Genomic DNA, 20192 nt, shown 5'->3' with positions numbered 1-20192 from the left:
CGAAAATAGAAGCCTCTCTAATTAGCGGAAAAGTCTTATTATGCTCTAAGTATTAAAAAGAAAAAAAATGAGAAAAAAAAAGGAATGACCGGCCATCTAGATTCTAATTAGAAAAGACGTAAAGTCGGGTGAAATGAATAAGGATTACAACACACACACACACAAACACACATCAACGTCGTATTGTCTCTCGTTCATCAAAACGTATTTCATAGTTTAAGGTTTATAATGCGATGATAATCGAAGCTAATGGGGACGACGGGCGAAACCGCGAGAGAAAAACAAATAACAAAAAAAAAACAAAGAAATAAAAAAAATAAAAAGTAATCAGAGAAATAAAAAAAATCAAAAATAAAAATAATAACAGAAAAGTCTTTCGAATTGCGAAGCATGAAAAATGGTTTTCAACGTCGTAAGCTTGATTTATATTATCGTCAACGTTGTGGCACTTCGGGTTTTCGCGAAAAACAACGAAACGACATTCCGTTTATGACCGAGCTCGTGGATTCATCGTCGATTTTGTTTTTTACCCCACCTTTCCTCTTTTTTATAGTTCGAAACATCCGTACACGTACGCGCGTCCCTCGAACAGTAGTAGCATTTCGAGGTTTGGAAAAGAACTAGCGAATCGTGGAAAATACGTTTTTATTCGGGTGTTCATGATACTAGCCACGATGCATACAAAAACGAAATGCCGTAAACTCTTATAAAGGTATTTCACGTAGATAAGCGTTGATTCTCTCTCTTCCCTTTAATTTAATTCGACCATTTATATTTTTGATACGAATTCGAGGATCCATTAATTCTTTTTTCTTCTTTTTTTTTCTTTTTTCGTTTTCAACAGCGTACATCATAATTCGTCCTATAAATTTATTCTAATTTTTATATACGTCAATGTTAAATCGTATAATTCAATTAATTCACGAAATAACTGGATACTTTTTTTAAAAAGTATATCATAAAAATCTTCATTGATACATTTAAACTAATCGTTTTAAGAAACAATCAATTTAGGAATGATCTCGCGAAAGACGTATAATTAAAGTATTCAATTGAAAAGGGAATCCAATAAAAATCTTAAACAACGCGAATAGTTGAAATAATTATTATATCCGTAAACGAATAGTTCGATCATTGAATATTTATCGTTTAGTTATATCTCTTCGATCGTGAAGTTTGGTGTTCATTAATGTGGAAACTAAATCTATAAATGTACGTTACGATAGAATATGCATGCATATATTTAATATATATATACACGTGTGAGTATGTTTGTGCACGTGTATGTGTGTGTGTGTGTATAATATAATATAATATATACGAAGTGGAAGGTTCGAGCGTATCTCGTATCACGTCATGTATCCGTGTCTGTCGAGTTTGACAGGTAATATTATTTGAGACGACCACGTGAATGTATCGCTTGTACCTATATAAAACACACAAATACACACACAACATATATATAGATATAGTAGTAGGAGAGGCAGCTTCATAACGTCGTCATGTGCTCCACGTAATATTCCTTTAGGGATCAGATCCACATCCGGATGGTACCGTTGCCTGTTCCGTTCCGAGGTTCCTCGTATCTTCACACACACACATACACGCATATACACCCTCTCTTCATGTCACTCGCGCGAGCGTTTAACCACGCGTAATTTGCATACGCGTCGTCTATTTGCATTTATCCGTCAGTGACTAACTAAGCCGGGACCGAAAGAGAGAGAGAGAGAGAGAGAGAGAGTGTGATACAGATAGAAATAAGGGTGTGAAAAATCTTTATCATTTTCCTTATGTGTTACAAGTATTTAACTCTATCTACACTCATTGAATAACAATTAACTCTTGACAACTATATTCCATTTATTATTTATTTTTCATACATTTTTATTTGATAGAAAGTAAAAAAAATAAATAAAAGTAGGATAATAGGAAATATTTAATATTCCTAATGGGAATTATTCGATGAGGTTTGGTTGTAAAAAAGGAACAAAAAAGAATAAGATATTGATAAAAAGAACTAACATGAGTGTAAAGATCCAGTGGGAGACACGTACTTTGAAGTAACTGATGAGATGAGAAGGAGGGTTGGTTGTGGGGGAGGGTGGTATAGCGTAATTTAATGAAACAAACGGGGACACGAGTCAATTGCGCAAACACTCGAGGCAAAAGAGGATCGGCTTTGGTTCGAGGAAAGAATCAGAAGTAGAGATGGGAAAAAGCAAATGAAAAAGATAGCTGGGAGTATAAGTAAAAAAAAAGAATCAAAAAAAAAGATTGAATGAGAGAGAGAGAGAGAGAGAGAGAGAAAGAGAAAAGGTAAAACGAAGTAAAAGAAAAAAAAAGGCACCTTCCTGCAATTCAATTTCACTGGCGTCTCACTACTCGTAGATATGCGCTACCGCTAGGAGCAAAACCTCAGTTCCTCTCTCTCCTACTCGCTTCTTTTTCTTCTTCTTCTTCTTCTTCTTCTTCTTCTACTTCTTCATAACTTCTTTTCTTGAAATCATCTCGAAGCTTTCAACCACTCTAACCGCACGGCAGATTCTCTTTCTCTTTCTCTTTCTGTCTCTTTTTCTTATTTCTCTCTTTTCATGCCCTTTACTAAATGTTCTCTTTATTCTTTCCTCTATCTTATCGTTTTGACCAAGCTGATCTTTTTCCTTTGCAATGTCAAAGATAGTTCTTACGATTAAAGAAAATAATACGTTTGAAATAATTGATTATATTATTCATTAATATCGAGAGAAACCTTAGTTATATTAATTTATGATGTTTTTAATTAGCAGCGATCATTTGATAACATATTAAAAAAAAAAAGAAAAAAACAAAAAAAAGAAAAAAGAAGAAGCAACAGCAGCATTTTTCCGAGATCGTAATCTTTCGAACGCGTAAAGTGATTTTCGTTATGAAATGCCAACGGAGAAGGGAATTAATTTAAGTTGCACGGAGGCCAATGAATTCGCGGGTAGGTGAAGGAGGAAAGAGAAGGCGAGAGAGAGGGATGGTGGATGGAGAAATAAGGGAAGGAAATAGGGGGAAACCGGGGGAAGGTTTGAAGGCTGACGATATTATGAAGTTTTACTATAAAACGTTATCTCGGAAAGAGAATTATTCCGAAATGAGAAAGAAACTCTGCAGAGGTTGTTTGCATATCCTTCGTAAGGTGCAATTTAAATTTTCTTCCGCGATATCGTGAATTTGAAACACGGAGTGACTAATTTATTATCTATATTCCTTCCTTCGTTGATGTTCTTTCTCCCTTTCTCTCTCGTCGTCTAAGGTTTGTTTTCAATGATTTTAAACGTTGATTCGGTCTTTTTGTTAAATCAACAACGATGAAATGAAGTTTCATCTAACTCGTTAAATAATTGAAGCGTTTTCTCAAGTATTCTCGGTGTACATGCGTAGAGAATTCTATATATTCGAGTAGAAGTCATCGTTCGCGATCGAATTATAAATTGGAAACTACGTGAAACTAGGTATTCTCTTTCTCTTTCTCTTTCGTTCTCTCTCTCTCTCTCTCTCTCTCTTTGGTTCTCTTCTTCCAGAGAACTAATAATTTCGAAAAGTTTGAAGTAGGCGAAACTGTGTATATCCGCGCACGTGATTCCGCTATAAACGGACGAACTTACGAAGCGTATTATTGGTACTCTTGGATAATTATACTTGAAATATTTGTGGCACGTTAACTTTCAGAGATAGAAGTTTGAAGACATATTTGGTTGTTATTCGGACGGTAATTATATTTTACGAAATATGGAATATGAATAAAATGGATTATAAAGGATAGAGAAAGAGATATATATATATGTATTAAATATTACGCGTGAAAGAAATGGTATTTCATGAATTATTCCTGCATATAAACGTCGAATTTTTGTATTTACAACTCGAAGAAACTTAACTAACTTCCAAGAGAATCGATAATTGGCTATTTTATATTTTATTTTTTTATTTCAAAGAATACAATAGTTGGTTAAAAAAAGTTTGCAATAGAGTAGATTTCCGTATAAAGCGAGTTCCCATAGCAAGAATTCCTATAACGCGTGAAAAGATATACTATTCTCATATAACGCTAATCCTCCTACTACGTTCTCACAATAACATATGGGAATTGACTATATTTACAAATTAAATGCATTAAATCGTTGTGTTTTTTCTGCTACCGATTTATTCTGTTTCGTGATTGTTTCCTGTCTTCGACCAATAGAACGCAAACATTTTCCAGCTTCTATTTTACCCTGTTGGTTATATCAATGAAACTATTAAACGTAAACACTCGCGACATGAATTTATCGATATCTTTAATAAAGATATTCACTAAAATCGAACAAGCTCGTAAAAGTTTCAATTGAAATAACGAGCTTGAACGATCTATAATTTGTGGTAGCGAAAGGTTCATACATACATACATATATATATGTATATATCTTTTTCTTTCTCTTGTTCGTGAAATCCATGAGGTAATTATTCTTAGCACTGGTAATATCGATCGTAGAATATACCAGGGAATGGTTCGTGGCCCTGGCCGAGACAATTCCTCTTTCGAGTGAATTCGCGCGCGCGTGCCACTCACTACAACAGGATTCGAGAGCTAGCACGGTCGTTACTTGCAGGTAACGCGAAGGTTTCTATGTAGGTAGGAGGTCTACTAAGTACGAAGAGAGTGCAGGTTGGTGGTGCACGTTGGCTGACGCAGTCGAGACCAACGCGGCAACGGGGGTTAGGAGGTCTACATACATAATGCAGAGACTCACGGAGGCTAGAACTATTCAACTGTGTCAGGGTTACCACCCCACCTTTACTCACTGCCGCGTGGTAGATTTAACCCTCGACCCTGTCCCTCATCCGTTTCACATTCCTCACTCCACCCCCTCCCCGAACCTTACACTTCTCTTTTCCCCTCTCTCTCTCTCTCTCTCTCTATCTCTCACTCTCCTAATCGTCTCATTTTCATTCTGACGTAGCAAATTGCAAGAGGATGAGAAAAGAACGAAAGAAAAAGGGATCTACTGGCTCGTCCTTTCAATGCTCGTTATATTTTCTAATTGGTAAGCTCGCTTTTGTTTTTTTTTTGTCCACGAGCCCGTTCTTCAGATTTATCGATTTGTAATAATCGTTCGTTTAACGAAATAATTAGCGCGTGTATATTCGAATAATAGCGCGAATTCGTGAATTTTCGAACTATTTAACATGAAATTTTGAAAAAAAAAAAAAACAAAAGAAAAAATAAAAGTAGTGGTAACCCGGCCTTTATTCGAGACTTACTCCTTTCGACGAAATAATCGATATCCTTGGTATATATTTCAATGCGCTGATTCTATTAGAACATTTAATTGAGACTTGCTTAAGCTGAGACCTTCAAGGGTAGTACTTACTTTCTTCTCTACTTTCGAGTCACGAAAGACAAAATATTATCAAATGCAATTTCATATGTGAGTTTACCGAAAGAAGGAGGAAATAAAAACAACGAAAAAGAAAAACCCACGTTCTATCCTTTATTCTGTTCATACAGCATGCATTGTTTCCATAGATGGAACGGAAATACTAAAGCACAGGGCGCGAAGGTAAACACCAAAGACCTGTTTGTCCCGAACGAAGACAATTTTCTCCCTTCCGTGACGCGACTACAAACGGGAATCGTGGAATCCACGTTTTTCCTGGAATATTCAACGTTCCCGCTGCAAATTTCGTGAATTTCAACATTCCACCGTTTTTCTTTCTTTTTCCACTTTTCCTTACGCGCGAAGTATTCGGTATTTGTGCGGTAACGCTGGTGGTGTGGTAGAAAGTTTACATATTCCATGTTTATTTGGAAGGAAGTATTTACAGTTCTTTTTTCTTTTTCTTTCTTTTTTGTTCTTTTTTTTTTTTTTTAGGTAAACTTCATTCTCGTGCCAAAATAAAAACTAGACTTGTTCGAGGAACAAACGTATAAGCGTACGTGCATATATTACGATATTTCAACACGTTTCACGTATGGTACGAAAACGTTCGTTGAAAGATAACCTTGAAAAATATCGTTCCTAACAAGAAAAAGAAAAAAGAATTACACTTATATATATGGGGGAGACGTTAGACATCGATGACAACATCTATGTCACCAGTGAACTATAATTTTCCGATAAATAATTAACGTTCCTTCGGACTCAAATACTATGTACGAAGAAAGCAGCTTTGTCCGATGGTTTTGATTCGTAACAGTTGGAATGGAAAATTGATTTCCTTTCGACAACAACTAACTTCAACCCTTCCCCCCCCCAACCCATCCGATTTGTTTTATTAGAAAGAAAATTATTTTCAGTAACCGACAGCATTCATTCGTAAATTAGAAACAGCTGACTTTTGTAAGCTCATTGCGTTTCTGCTTCGCAAATCTTAACGATCGGTAGTTTGATTTTCTCGCAGAATTTATGCGAGTAATATGTGTTTTCTCTCTCTTTCTTAATCTTATGCACGCGTTAAAGCGTCTCGGCTAAAGCATTCTCATATTGCAAATAGTTTCTTAGGTACTCTATTCCAGATTCAAGAATGACTTCTCGCCAGACCCTTCGGACTCGATTGCCTTTTCCCAAAAGTGATATCAGCTTCGGTAACTTTCCGAGAAAGTACCTTCGAGAACTTGTCCTTTAAACGGAGTGAGTTTCTCTGCAAAGTGCCAATGCTCCATTAAGCTTCTTTGCCAGTCTTCTACCACCCACTTTCTGCCCTTTTTCACCCAATGCCACTAACGTTCTCTGTTATATCTTCTTAAATATTTTTTTGTTTCATTTCTAAACTCGAAAATAACGTAACAAGTTACGTGAACATGATTAAAATATTTCTATAATGCAAAAATAATTCATCATTATGAACGAATTTTTTTCATGAAGATGAAAAAGTTGCTAGGCCGTGTAATTAATCATACCTTTATAAAAATCAAATTACGTATGGCCGATCGATGGATGAAAATTAAACCATTTGGATTTATACGGCTATGCTCGTATCCTCTTTTGAATCTGGTTAATTATCATTTGGAAACCGCGTATAATTTTACGAGTAGTGGTGAGTACTGTGAGAGAGAGAAAAAGAGAGAGGAAAAGAGAGAACTATATATATGGTATATACCTATTAATGAAATATTGCTGGTTGTAAATTTTCTTTGGCACAATGCCAGGCCGTACTTGGTGGTGTAATTAATTATGATTCTCGTTATGCGTAAAATTATAACGAAATTGATAATTTAACGAAGTTGGGTGGTGAGATAAATGAAACAATAGATCGCGTATAAGTATAAAATAACGATAATAGTAGAGAAAATTTGATTGGATCTTTTTAAGTATCTATTGAAAATTCGAACGAATTCGATCGGTAAAGTCAATTGATTTAAGATTTTAAGGGGGGAGAAAAGAAAAAAAGAAAAAATAGTTGGAATATTTGGTTCGTGCCGTTGGATCAGAGTTTCTAGATGTGCCGTGCTTATTAACGATTCACGAAGAAAAAGAAAAAGAATAAGAAGAAGAAGAAGAAGAAGAAGAAGATCGTTCCAAGTTGAAGTCATATCTCCTGAGAATACGTGGCTAGGCTTAAATATCAAAGCACACGATTTCAGTCTTCTCCTTCGTGTTCTTCCCTTCCTTCCCTTCCTCCAAGTGATCTCGTCGCATTGGCCATCACGAAACGTATGGTACGTCCATTTCCCCTCCTCACATAGCAAGCTGGATGAATTATCAAAATTTCCGCAACACGTACCGCATGCAAGCTCCTCTCCCTTTTCTCGAGTGACCTAAGTAGCACGGTCGTCGTGGTGCGCATAGGGAATGAGAATGACCTCTTTCTATTCTCCTCTCTCTCTCTCTCTTTTTCATACCCCTTCTTTCTCTCTCAACAGTGCAAACCAACTTCTATTCCTTTTTTCTTTCCTTATCATTTTATTTGTTTTTTTTTCTCTTTTACCATCCCCACTTTCTCCACACTTTTCTACGACTAAATTATCAAGATTTTCTTTCCTCGAGTTTACGCATCCATAAAATCAGACCTTCTTCTTCTTCTTCTTTTCTTTCAACTCCCTATTTCTTTTTTTATCTTTCTACACTTTCGCTTATCTGAAAGAACATTTTGTTATAAATGTGTGTGCCATTAGTTTATCGAATTAATTAACTTCAAGTAAAATAATCTCGAGACGATTGATACAAACAAAATTTATAATTTATTATTCAACGAATCATAAATATTTTATTCGTTGTTAATAATGTGACTATTAAAGACATTTATTATAATAAATATAATTAAAAAAAAAGTTAAATACATATCTAACGATTAAATAATAACATTTAAAAAGAAAATACTAATCGCTTTGTCCTGTAAACGATTTTCGTATATATATATAGTTTCGTTGCGAATTCAAAAGTCAATTTAATTAAAATCTTAATGTCGAACTATACAACGAATTCATAGAGAATAATTAAAGCTACGCGATCCAATCTCAAATTCATCGTTCGTTCGTTCGTTTGTTCATTCATTCATTCATTCGTTCATTCGTTCGTTCCTCTTTCCTGTGAAAAGGCGACTTCGCGAAGAAGATGATCGTATGCCTTTCGAACAATAACGTGACTGAGAGCGTTGCTGAGAAAATAGGGCCGAGAGCAAACAAAAGGAGAGAAAGAAGGAAAAAGTGAGAAATAGAAAGAGAGAGAGAGAGAGAAAAGTAAAGCGACCTATATGTCGTCGACAGTCTTGTCGTAGGCGTAAGTGTAAAACGCCTACTCTCTCTCTCTCTCTCTTTTTCTCTCCCTCTCTCTCTCTCTCTCTCTCTCTCTCGTAGGTGCTCGCACGAAAGAGAGCCGAGTTATTCTCGCTTATTCACTCAGGGTCACGATACTCATAGCTATGACGCGTTTATGCTTCCCTGCATATATCGTGCCTTCTTCAAGGGGTTTTTCAACGTCTACGTCATATCTTTTTATTTTAGCTGCTTTTTTTATCCTTTTTTCTCTTTTTTTTTTCCATCCTCCTTCTCACTCTATTTTCTTTTTTGTTTCTGCTTCTTTTTTTGGGGGGGTGGGGTGGGGGCGCGAGGGGAAAGGGAAAAAAAAAAGAAAAATAAACGAAAGTTTAGGAGACCACTTTGGAAACTACAATTCGTTCTCATAATTTATTCCACGCCAGTCTTCTTCGTTCTTCTTCTCTCATTACGTCCAAAGCTCCTGCCTTAATCCTTACCCTTCTCTCTCTTTCTCTTTCTCTCTCTGTGTTACATTTTCGACCCATTTTACAGTTATATTTTTCTTTTCTTTTATCTCCGAATCTCTATTGAACGTTAAAGACATACTTTCCTTAACCTTTTTCGTAGAAAATGACCAATGGATTTTATTACCAACTGTTTCCGGTCAACGAGCAAATTTTTTAATCCTCCCCCCCCCCCGAAAGGTTTAAGAAACAAAATCGTTAAGAGATTAACAAGGAAAGCTTTTTCTTATCGATCACGGCGGCGTCTTTGGATTAAAAAGTACGATTTTCTCTTTTTTTTTTTTTTTTTCTTTTTTTCTTCTATCGAGAAGAAGAAAGAAGGGAGCAAAATGTTACTACTTTGAAGTAAAGGTAGGGAAAAAAAAAAGAGAATAGAAAAGAATAGAAAAGAAAAGAAAAGAAAAGAAAAGAAAAGGGTAGGTTAAAAGGTAACCGCGCGGTAAATGGTTTTCGCGTTTCGTTCGAAAAATCGAGCATTGCGAGGGACATACTTTACGGTAATCGTGCAGGCAAAGTCGAGAAGAGGATGGGATTGGTGTGAGTACGGGTGGGTGTGGGTAAAATGGGGTTGAAGACGGGGACGTGGGGGTGGGGAGGGGGTGGAAGGAAGGCAGAGCGGTAGGGGATTGAATAAACGAGCAGGAAAGTGTGTAGCATTCCCGAAGGAAAGCGGAACCGAGGATGACCTTTTTCTGGCACTTTGCGCTCGAGTGCATTCTCTGACTCGATACATACGTATATCTATATATCTATATATATATATATATATATATTTTACATGACATGCTAGTCGCATAATACATTGCAACCGAATGACGATACCGAAACGAACTCAATGGTGGCTCAAGGGAAAACGATATTGAAATCACGCGAGTCGAGTCCAACCTCTTCGGCATCGTAGTCATCGTAAGCATCGTGGTCGTCGTTATTATCAATGCAACTAGGCCAGCTTGAAATAGAATACGTCACAACTGGGGCAGCTAATGCCCAACGACGTACCTTTCTATGCTGCCAGCAAGGAAACTGTTATAGTATTGTCCTGCCGTTAATTCTATTATTTCATATTATATAAGATAATCTACTAAAAGTTTCTGTTTATATATAAAAAGATAATATATATATATATATGAACAACATGTATATTTAATATAATATCGTCTACGTTCAGCCAATAGTCACTGATTAACAATTATGTTAATCCGAGTTGGTGCACGTCCAATGAATATTTCATTGAAAAAATCAGATTTAGAATAAGCATGCATTTTATAAATGCTTACATACATTATTATTATTATTGATACTTTCTATGGAGTAATAGGTAATAAATTGAAGAGAGTTAGTTTGAAAAGTTATTTTGTAATTATGTCAGTAAAAAATAAACATTAAAATGTGAGTAGTTAATTTTGAGTGTTCATAGAAGATACGCTTCGTTGGAAAATACTAAATGTGAAAGAGCGAAAGATAATATTTGTAAGATGATGATGATGATGATGATGATGGGACGACAGTTCTGAAAATCGTTCTTCTTTGACACCACCGAGACAGGACGAATCTTGATTGAGAGTTAAATGTTATCAGGCAGATGACTCGATTTCGAACTATTTGATGCGATGCGGATGCTCCAATAGACCGAATCATTGGGCTCGGAAATTGGAGTGGATACTACTACGATCCGATCGGATTCGATTGCAATTCGTACGCCCTTCCTCTTTCTCTCTTTCTCTCTCAACTACTATATCCATCTCCTAACACTGTTACTATCCTTGAGACAAAAACGAGCGACATCGGAGAATCCCCTGGTAATCCGAAACTGCGCTTGAATTTTCTAACGGAAGATCCTTCGAAAAACGTTTTTCAGTAAACATCACGAGCACGATACAAACTATAGTTGCATGTATCTTTTATCGTTGATCAAGTAAACGAACCACGTTCTCTCTATATCATCGATTCTTTTATTCTCTCTCATCGTCTGTTTTACATTTATTCTGTTTTTTTCTTCCTTTCTATTGTATTTTTCGTTATTTGATTTTTAGAAAAATTAACTCGCACACGATATTATTCATTCGTTCATAACTTGGGCAATGCATGACGGGAATTTTATTGTTAATCAACCACCGGCACGATGGATTCGAAAATGTTAATTAAAATGAGAATGAGAAAAAAAAAGAAAGAAAGAAAGAAAGAGTACGTTCGTATGTAATAACAAAAGAAGAAATTAAACTCTAAAAATTAAATCGAAACGAGAAGAATGGAAAAGAAATTTTGCGTTTCGTAACGCATCCATCGTGCCAGATCTCCGATAATAGGAGAAATTCAAAAAAAAAAAAAAATAGAAACAAACTTTACCTTCGTCTTTATCGCTGCATTACCTTCTTTTCGTTCATACGTCATCGTTCCATGATTTACTCAGCCGATGCGAGCGATTATAAATAAAAAAAAAAAAAAAACCAATTGAAATAATAAAGACAGACGAATTCGAATAGGATTCACATTTTAAAACTCGAATGATAAGAAATAGAAAAAAAACAAATATATAAATTTCTTAAATAAATACACTCTCTCTCTCGCATCGGTAATCTCGCGTTCATTGCGATCCCTCGTTTATGTTGCGTGTTGGTGTTGGTGCAAGGGGCAGGAGATACCGATATACATATGGTACGAGACGTATCCAACCCACAGTGGCGAAGGGTACGAAGGTCGCGTCTCGAGAGTGAGCCCAAATTCGAATTACGGAATGGCCAGCCTAAACCTTACAAACATCCGTGAGAGCGATCAAGGCTGGTACGAGTGCAAGGTCGTCTTCCTCAACAGGTCGCCTAACAGTGACAAGAATGGTACCTGGTTCCATCTCGACGTCCACGGTTCGTGCCAATTTTTTTACTATTATTAATATTATTATTATTGTTAATATCAATGCTACTATCATCGTAATAATTTTCTTTAATTGCAGAATATTTTTTTTCAAACCTATTACTCGTTATCGAGTTTTTTTTCTTCAAAGAAAATACCAAAAATGATTAGAAAGTAGAAAGATTCCAACAGCAAAATTGATGGATGGGATATTCTTTTTTTTTTTCTTTTTTGTCTTTTTCATCTTTTCCCCTCCATTCATTTCTTCCCTTTCGTCATATTCGTCCTATGTAAAAATAAAGAAGGATACCGATCGACGTAGGGGCTGGTTACCGGTGGGTGGTAAAAAGTTTTCTGCCCACAGTAGTTACTTGCCGTAGTTACTTTTTCCAAACTTTTATCCGACTTACGTCAGAGAGTAAGAAGTTACATCGCACTCACTCCCAAACTCATCTCCTCCCTTTTACCCCGCCTTTTTCTTGAGTCCTCTTTCCACCCCATTCCTCTTCATATTACTTCGAGCTTAAGCAGATTATACGTCTACAACTAACGTATTTCTGTCATATTTTAAAAAAGAATTAACTTTACGACGAGGCTTACATATCTCTTTCTCTCTCTCTCTCTCTTTCTTTCTCTCTTTCACTCTCTTTTCGCTTTTATTCTTTTTTTGCGATATAAATTTTCTATTCGCGCAGTTTGGGAATTGGTAAAATTACGACTAACTAAATGTTAGACATATAAACGATATTGAACATCTTAAAGGTTTTCTTTTTACATTGGGTTTATTTTTTTTTATTTTTTGTATTTACTTTTCTTCCTCTTTCATCCTCTTGTCTCATATGGCAACATATTAATAAATAATTTGAAATAAGCATGATTTATGGGAGTAAAACAAATACCTAAAATATTCTTCATTGAAAGATAAATAGAGAGATGTAGAAAGCTCGTTTGCATATCTTCCAGTAAAAATTCGGCAAAATACGTGAGTAGTATCGCTTCTTCATGCTCCGTTAAACGGAGCTCCGAGCGTTGTTTCCTCTATCTCAGATTTTAAAATTTCCCTCTTGGCAAAAACGAAAGACGAGGGAGGAAAATAGAAGAAAAATTGAGAAAAAGAAAGAGAGAAAGAGAGAGAGAACAAAGATATTTGCCTTGTGAAGAACCGCGCAAGCGTTTTTCCCGATTCGTCAACGTCAATGCGACAACAAGAGGAAGAGTGAGGAGAGAAAGAAAGAAAAGGAAAAAGAGAAGCGAAAGAATCAAAAGGAAGAAGAAGAGCACGAAGAAGAAGAAGATGAAGAGGAGGAGGAGGAGGAGGAAGGTTAAAAAAAAAACCGTGTTAGGAGGGGGGAAAACTTATTGCCGCGTTTTGTTTGGCCATAAACGTTGCGGAAAGGCCAGAGAGAAAAGGAAAAGCATTTAGATTACGAACAAAAGAGAGTGAAAGAGAGAAAAATAGAGAAAGAAGGAAGGAAGAAGGTGGTGACTCCTTTTTCTATTTTTCTCTCTCTCTCCGTGTTTTCCACCCCTCGTCATTTGCTTCGAAAGCAAGCCTGGAGCCTTCGGGCTTACACTCGACTACCACCACCACTACTACCACTACCACTACTACTACGAAAACGACAACGATGACGACAACGACGAGGATAGACTCGGCATCAAAGAGAAAAATACTCGGGGCACCGGAAAAGCGTTTAAGGCTCCTTTGTCCTTCTCACCGAAGTGCCTCCGTTCGGCCCTCGAGTTCGCATTACAATGATAGAGTGCTGTCCGTTTTTTCTCGACATCCTCTGGACGACGACGTTCACCTTCGTATGTAATTTATATTCCGGATCGTAATTACGGATCCACTAAAAGAAAAGACAAGTGGAAATATGGCCTACTTACAGTTATTTGTTTCAGTACCTATACTCCCTCCCCCTTCTTCTTTCCTATTATCTTATTGGTTAATTAACACATTCAAAACTGACAACGTAGTTCCTACGTCATTTAATATTGTTTAATTGTGAATACCGATGACTTTATTCCTACATCTTTTTCTAAATGTAATATTAAATAAATCGTGTGTATTTATTCGGATGTTCAATTTCGTTCGAGAGAGAGATTGTTGGATATATTTATTTTGATCATATTTTATTAATACATTTCTTTAATTTTATTATTATTTTTTTACTATTTTATAGTCATGCATTGTAGATTTCAATTTAATTATATGCGTTATACAGTAAAATGTCTCGTCCGAATATAACGTCAGTCTCACTAATGTATTACATTTAATAAGTTTTACATTAAAGTACAGTACGAGGAATATTTTCATTAGTTCGCATTAAAGATAGAATTACGGGTAAATATAATAACATGAATATTTTGTGAAATTTATCCAAGATATATAAACACACGTCTTCCTAACGTTCGTTGTAAATGTAAATTTGTTAGTTTTCTGTCGTCGTTGGTAACGTTGGATATATTTCGATTGTCATTCTAATGAGAATACGAAGAAAGAAATTCGAAGAGATTCGACGGATTGAAATTATTATCCCTAGTCGAGATCCTTTTTCCCCCTCCCCGAACATCTGCGGTGGACATCTAAAGCGTAGAGTTTGGCGTTCATCCAATTTGTAGCGCTCGGCACGATATAAAGTCGCTGACATGTAAACACTCTCGAATTGGATGTTGGATTGGTTCCGTCCTGGAATATACTTGCTTTATACGACAAACGAAAACGAAAGAACTCGCTCGATCTCCTTCTCTAACCATTTATTCCCAACTTCTGTGATATTTTCGCCTTATACATTACTTCTTTCCCTCAAGACATACGAAAATCCATCGATTTTGTTTCAACATTATTCCTTTATTGTATAATACTTTTTCTTTGAAAAGAGGAAATAACTTTAAAATAAATTTACCCATGTTATCTAACTCTAAATCATTGATTACTTTTATCGAATAATGTAATATCAGAGAAGAGATCTGAAAATAATTAATTTTATTTTCTTTATCTCTATTTATTTTATAATCCGATAGTAAATTTTAACAAATATTATCGATAAAGTCAGTTTTATTAAAAGTATAATTGGCGAAGGGATCGTTTTCGGTGGGACTAAATTAATCAATTATTTTAGTTTTCATTTTGAAGAGAAATTAATCCAAAACTCGAATGGTTGTAATTGTATAATATTTCATATTCTTGCAGCACCACCCAGATTTAGTATAACGCCCGAGGAGATGATTTACGTGAATCTGGGCGATGCGATAATATTGAACTGCCAAGCCGAAGGTACCCCGACGCCTGAAATTCTCTGGTACAAGGATGCAAATCCTGTTGAACCGTCGCAAACGATTGGGATCTTCAACGACGGTACCGAATTGAGAATTGCAACCATCAAACACGAGGATATCGGTGATTACACTTGCATCGCGAGAAATGGAGAGGGACAAATCAGTCACACAGCGCGAGTCATCATCGCAGGTGAGATGATAATAATCATTGTTTCACTTAGTTAGCAATAGATATAATTTCTTATCCTTTTTTTATTAATATAATATTTGAAAAAAGAAAAAAAAAGAAATTCAACGAAAAGGAAAAGTCGATTTTTCCAAAGGTACTCCGTCGTAGTAATTAAATCCTCAAATTTAATCGATTATTTCTCATTCACACGGTACGTTAGATTGTATTCAAGAATATCTGTTTATTGTCATACGTCTGTTTTGAAAATAATAAACACCCAAAGTCATGTTTGTTTTTGTATGGTATCATTATCGCTCACTTTTGTCTTCAGTTTCTACTGTGAACGCGTAGCGGTAAGATCGTCGAAAACAACGATCCGTTATTATTTTCTATTTAGCTTTTTACCGTCGATCACGTAAGTCCTTTTATTCCCATTTTTTATATTAACTCTTTTTAGTTATTACTTTGTACATACATATACATATATATATATATATATTTTTTTTTCTTTTTGTACATATTGTATGTAGAAAAAAAAAGAGAAAAAAGATTTCCTTAGAGGATGGAAACCAAAAAAAAAAAAAAAACTAGGGTAACAATAATTAGTGGTCACTGTGTTCTCTGGAAACATTTCGTATGAAAATAAAAATATAACACGTATCTTCTTTAATCTTATTAATTCTTTAATCGTCGTAGTTATTATTTTTCTTTCGAAAATATACGCGTTCTATTAATCTCTAGTTGAAGATAATAGTTTTCAGAATAAATAACACACAGACGTATCCGTGTAATTGGTATCCTTTCGAATAAACGTCGCGTACAATTGCGTCGAACAACGTGATATAATATTATAATTCATATTTTCCATCCGACCTTACATATATCTCGCGGGGTAACATTAGAGGGTGCTATTTTAAGCATTAACTTCTGACAGAAACGCATTAGCCCTTGTAGAACCATGATGCGGCTTTAATCCACTTGGTTCGCGGTTGCGAGACAACGACGAAAGAATGGCGCCTAACATCGTAGAAAACGATCCTGCTCCATCCCCCTTCTTGTATCAGGGTGTGATAAAACGAAAAAATAAAGAAAAAAAAAAAAAAGAAAAAAGAATGGAAAAAAAATGTACCATGCACAGAAGGAAAAATAAAGGAAGAACAAAAAACGCGTAGAGAGAGAAAGAGAGTGAGAGAAAGAAAGAAAGAAAGATAGAAAGAAAGAAAGAGATAGAGAGAGAGAGAGAGAGTGAGAGAGAGAGAGAAAGAAAGAGAGAAAAATATTGCAGGTATCTCGCGAAGACAATAAGTAAGACGAGCAATCCTTTTTTTATGGGTTTCTTTTTCTTCTTTTTTTTTTTTTTTTTTTCTTAATATATATATATATTTAAATGTATACTTTTCTCGACGACACGGACTGGCAAAAATATTGTATTTTCTTTTGCGACGCTCCACTCGACGACGAGAATATTTTAATTTGTTATTCTGGTACGACCAAGGACAGTGGTGTTATATCTATGTAATCAGGATTTTTCTTATCAGCGTTTCGTCGGGAAGGAGGAGAAAAAAAAAACAGTTAAACGTCGCGCAGTTATGATTTTTCGTATATATAACGTAAAAAAATTTACGAAGCTCGCGGTAATTTCTTTGTTCGTTGCATATTTTTACGTATATTTATATTTATACATGTATATAAATATATATATATATAAATACTTAGATACGTCATAACACATCTCATACTTACTTTACGGGGTGGAAATGATCGCGAATAGAGTATCTTTACGCATAAAGTACGACGTTTATATCAGATAATCAATAAAAACTGAATTGCAACGGCTATTGACGAACACAGCGTTATTAGACACAAATATTTTCGATAATTACAGATCGAGCGAATACCGATATGGAAATTCCGGTAACCACAGTATCAGAGAATACCTCAAAGCGAACCAGTAATTTGACGCTGTTGTTATATCGGCATAGACGCTCGATACGATCAAATAATCAAAGTAAGTCAAAGTGGTATAATTCAGTAATTTTTCAATTTCCATTCATATGACATTCTTCGTATATATATATATTATATATATAATTTTTAGTACCAATTTGCTTTGTAACTCGATCACGCTAGTAAAGATAATAGTTTATTTTTGAGCCGAATTGCATGTCCATATTTATCACCTTGGAGTTTGCCTACATTTTTTACCATCAAGTTTTTAGCATACTTTTTTCGTGTTTATCTCGCGAAGAGAAGTAATTGACTTATATCACTGTGGCTCTCAAAGTAGTTCGAATCAAGCGCGTATCAAGCTCGAGAAAGAAAAGAAAAGAAAAAGAAAAGAAATGAAAAGAAAATAAAATAAAAGAAAATCAAATAAAAGAAAAGAACCAAAAAAATAAAAAAAAAAATAAACTAAAAAATGATAAAAGATAATAAGAAAAAAAGAGAAAGAGAAAGAGTTAAAAAGAAAAAGAGAGGATACGAACGGAAAATGGGAAGATATATGGGAACGTTAACTCATGATCGATATAATAACATATATTGTACATACATCTAATATATAAATTTAATTGACAAAAATCTAAATAATATTTCGCGATTAAAAGCAGAGAATGAGAGCTCGCGGAATTATCGAAAGTGTTTCAGCCAATCATCGGCATTCATTTTTCTAATGATCTTTCACAGAGGTTTTGTTGTTCTCTCACACGCTGGAAACGTTTCATCGCTAATGCTGTTCATCGAATCACACGTACATATTTTTACACGATTATATGCTCTCACACACACACACACATAAACATACATACATACATATACAAAAACACACAGACATACACATGCGATCATTTTAGTATTTTAATAATGCTCACGGAACGACTGGACAAAGCTTTAAGTGTTTCTAGCATCCGCTTACAACATTATCGATGGTTTCTTTTATCTCATTCGTGCCAACGACGAGCGATCGACTATAACAGATAGCGAACGTGATCGAACAACGTATTTCCATGTGAAATCGATTCTACTATTCTTCTACCCATAATGGACAGGAGCAGGAGAACAAACAAACAAACAAAAAAAGAAAAGAAAAAAAAAACACCAATGGACGGACAGACATAAATCCCACCCTTCCCCCCGAACGATCGTCCACACACGAGCCTGAAAAAAAAAATAAATAAAATTGTGTTCTATGAGTTAAACATATTTCTGTTGACTTACATTTTATTTCTCAGCTTTTTGCGTTATCATTATATGATTATGCATATGTTATAATAATATATATTTATATCATCGAAAGCTATGAGCGATAATAATCACGATACCCAGTACTCGAATATCTTTCTTCGATGTTTCTCTACGTTTTCTTTTTCTATCTTCCTTCCATTTAGTTTTTTATTTATTCCACCGATTATTGGTTTCGATATTAACGGAACATATCTTCGATCTAAGGAAAATATATATATATATATATTAAAATTCAAGTAGGATGGGGGTCTTCGAGTACGGGGTATCCTGCTGTTGATAATATATAAATCATAAATTTAAAAATTCGATACGTATAGTTATGTGTGCGTGTCGTTTTCCACGAAGCGATAAAATTCGCGTTAGGTAAAGTGGTTACAGTCCACTACCACAATCACCACCACCACCACCAGCACCAACACCACCACTACCACTATTACCACTACCACCACCACAACCATAAACCAGCACACTACCACCATCGCCATTTTCCTGGTTACCTACTTTTCCAAGCGGCTCTTTCTGGCCAATTAAGGGTGCTTCTCGCGCACCGCGAAGCTCGCGTTAAAAGACGATTTGTCTCCCCTTTCCCCCTGCCGCCCGCCCACCCCTCGGCTAATGTTTCTTTCTGACCCAACGATCTCGTCCACTTTTTCTTGCATCTTTCTTCTTCCCCCGTTCCTCCCTTTTATTTCTTTCCTTCTTTATTTTCCTCTTTCTTTCTTTCCCTAACAGTTTGGTAGAAACTTATCATCTAATTTTGATCCCTCAGAGTATTGAAATACGAGAACGAATTATTTTTAAAATCTGAATTTTGGTAGAAACGTTTAACGTCTATTAAACATTTTTTTTTTTCGTTTTTTTCCCGTCCCCCCTCTCATTGAGATTAATACGGTTGAAAAAGTTTTAAACTAATATAAATTTCTTTTTAATATTCTTCTTTTAACTTTTGGTAGAAGGTAAAATGTGACATTGTAAAACTGAGAGTGAGAGAGAGAGAGAGATAGACGTATATTTTTATTTCTTTTATCTTTCAGTTTCTTTTTCTATCTCGTACGAAATAGCACTGACAGTCGGGCGGTATTAATGCCAAGTACTTCAAAAGACGAGAAAGAAGTTAAACTTTTGTCTAACTTTATACACATATCTATAGATATATACATATATATATATATATCTTTCTTAGTACTATCATCGGTGAGAAACTTTTAAATCTTGCTTTAAATATTTAGCGAATCTCCCGAATCCATTTTCTTTACTTTTGGATACTTGAACCGTGGCAAAGTTTAAATATTTATTTTATATACGCGTTATAGCATGTTTCTATTCAATGTTAGCGTTAATTCATAATGAATTAATTAAAATGTTCGTCATCGTTAAACATTGACCTCTTTTCTAATGTTCCTTCGAGTCGAGAAAATAT

At 35.2% G+C, this 20192-nt stretch overlaps 1 protein-coding gene across 20 annotated transcripts in view; it reads left to right on the top strand.

Annotated features, from left to right (window-relative positions):
* Nucleotides 1–20192, top strand: part of LOC122526011 (protein turtle) — a 215198-nt gene that overhangs the window by 174363 nt on the left and 20643 nt on the right. For 15 of the 20 annotated variants that reach the window (XM_043649098.1, XM_043649099.1, XM_043649109.1 and 12 more), the window contains 3 exons: nt 11861–12092; nt 15275–15550; nt 17415–17537. In XM_043649098.1, coding sequence (XP_043505033.1) covers nt 11861–12092; nt 15275–15550; nt 17415–17537 — 631 coding nt within the window. The remainder of the gene's footprint in view (nt 1–11860; nt 12093–15274; nt 15551–17414; nt 17538–20192) is intronic. The other 5 variants (XM_043649114.1, XM_043649113.1, XM_043649116.1 and 2 more) reach the window with 2 other exon arrangements.

This window comes from Polistes fuscatus, unplaced genomic scaffold, assembly GCF_010416935.1.
Source record: "Polistes fuscatus isolate 324 unplaced genomic scaffold, CU_Pfus_HIC Scaffold10, whole genome shotgun sequence".
Taxonomy (NCBI): Eukaryota; Metazoa; Arthropoda; class Insecta; order Hymenoptera; family Vespidae; genus Polistes; species Polistes fuscatus.
This window is presented reverse-complemented; position numbering and strand designations above follow the sequence as displayed.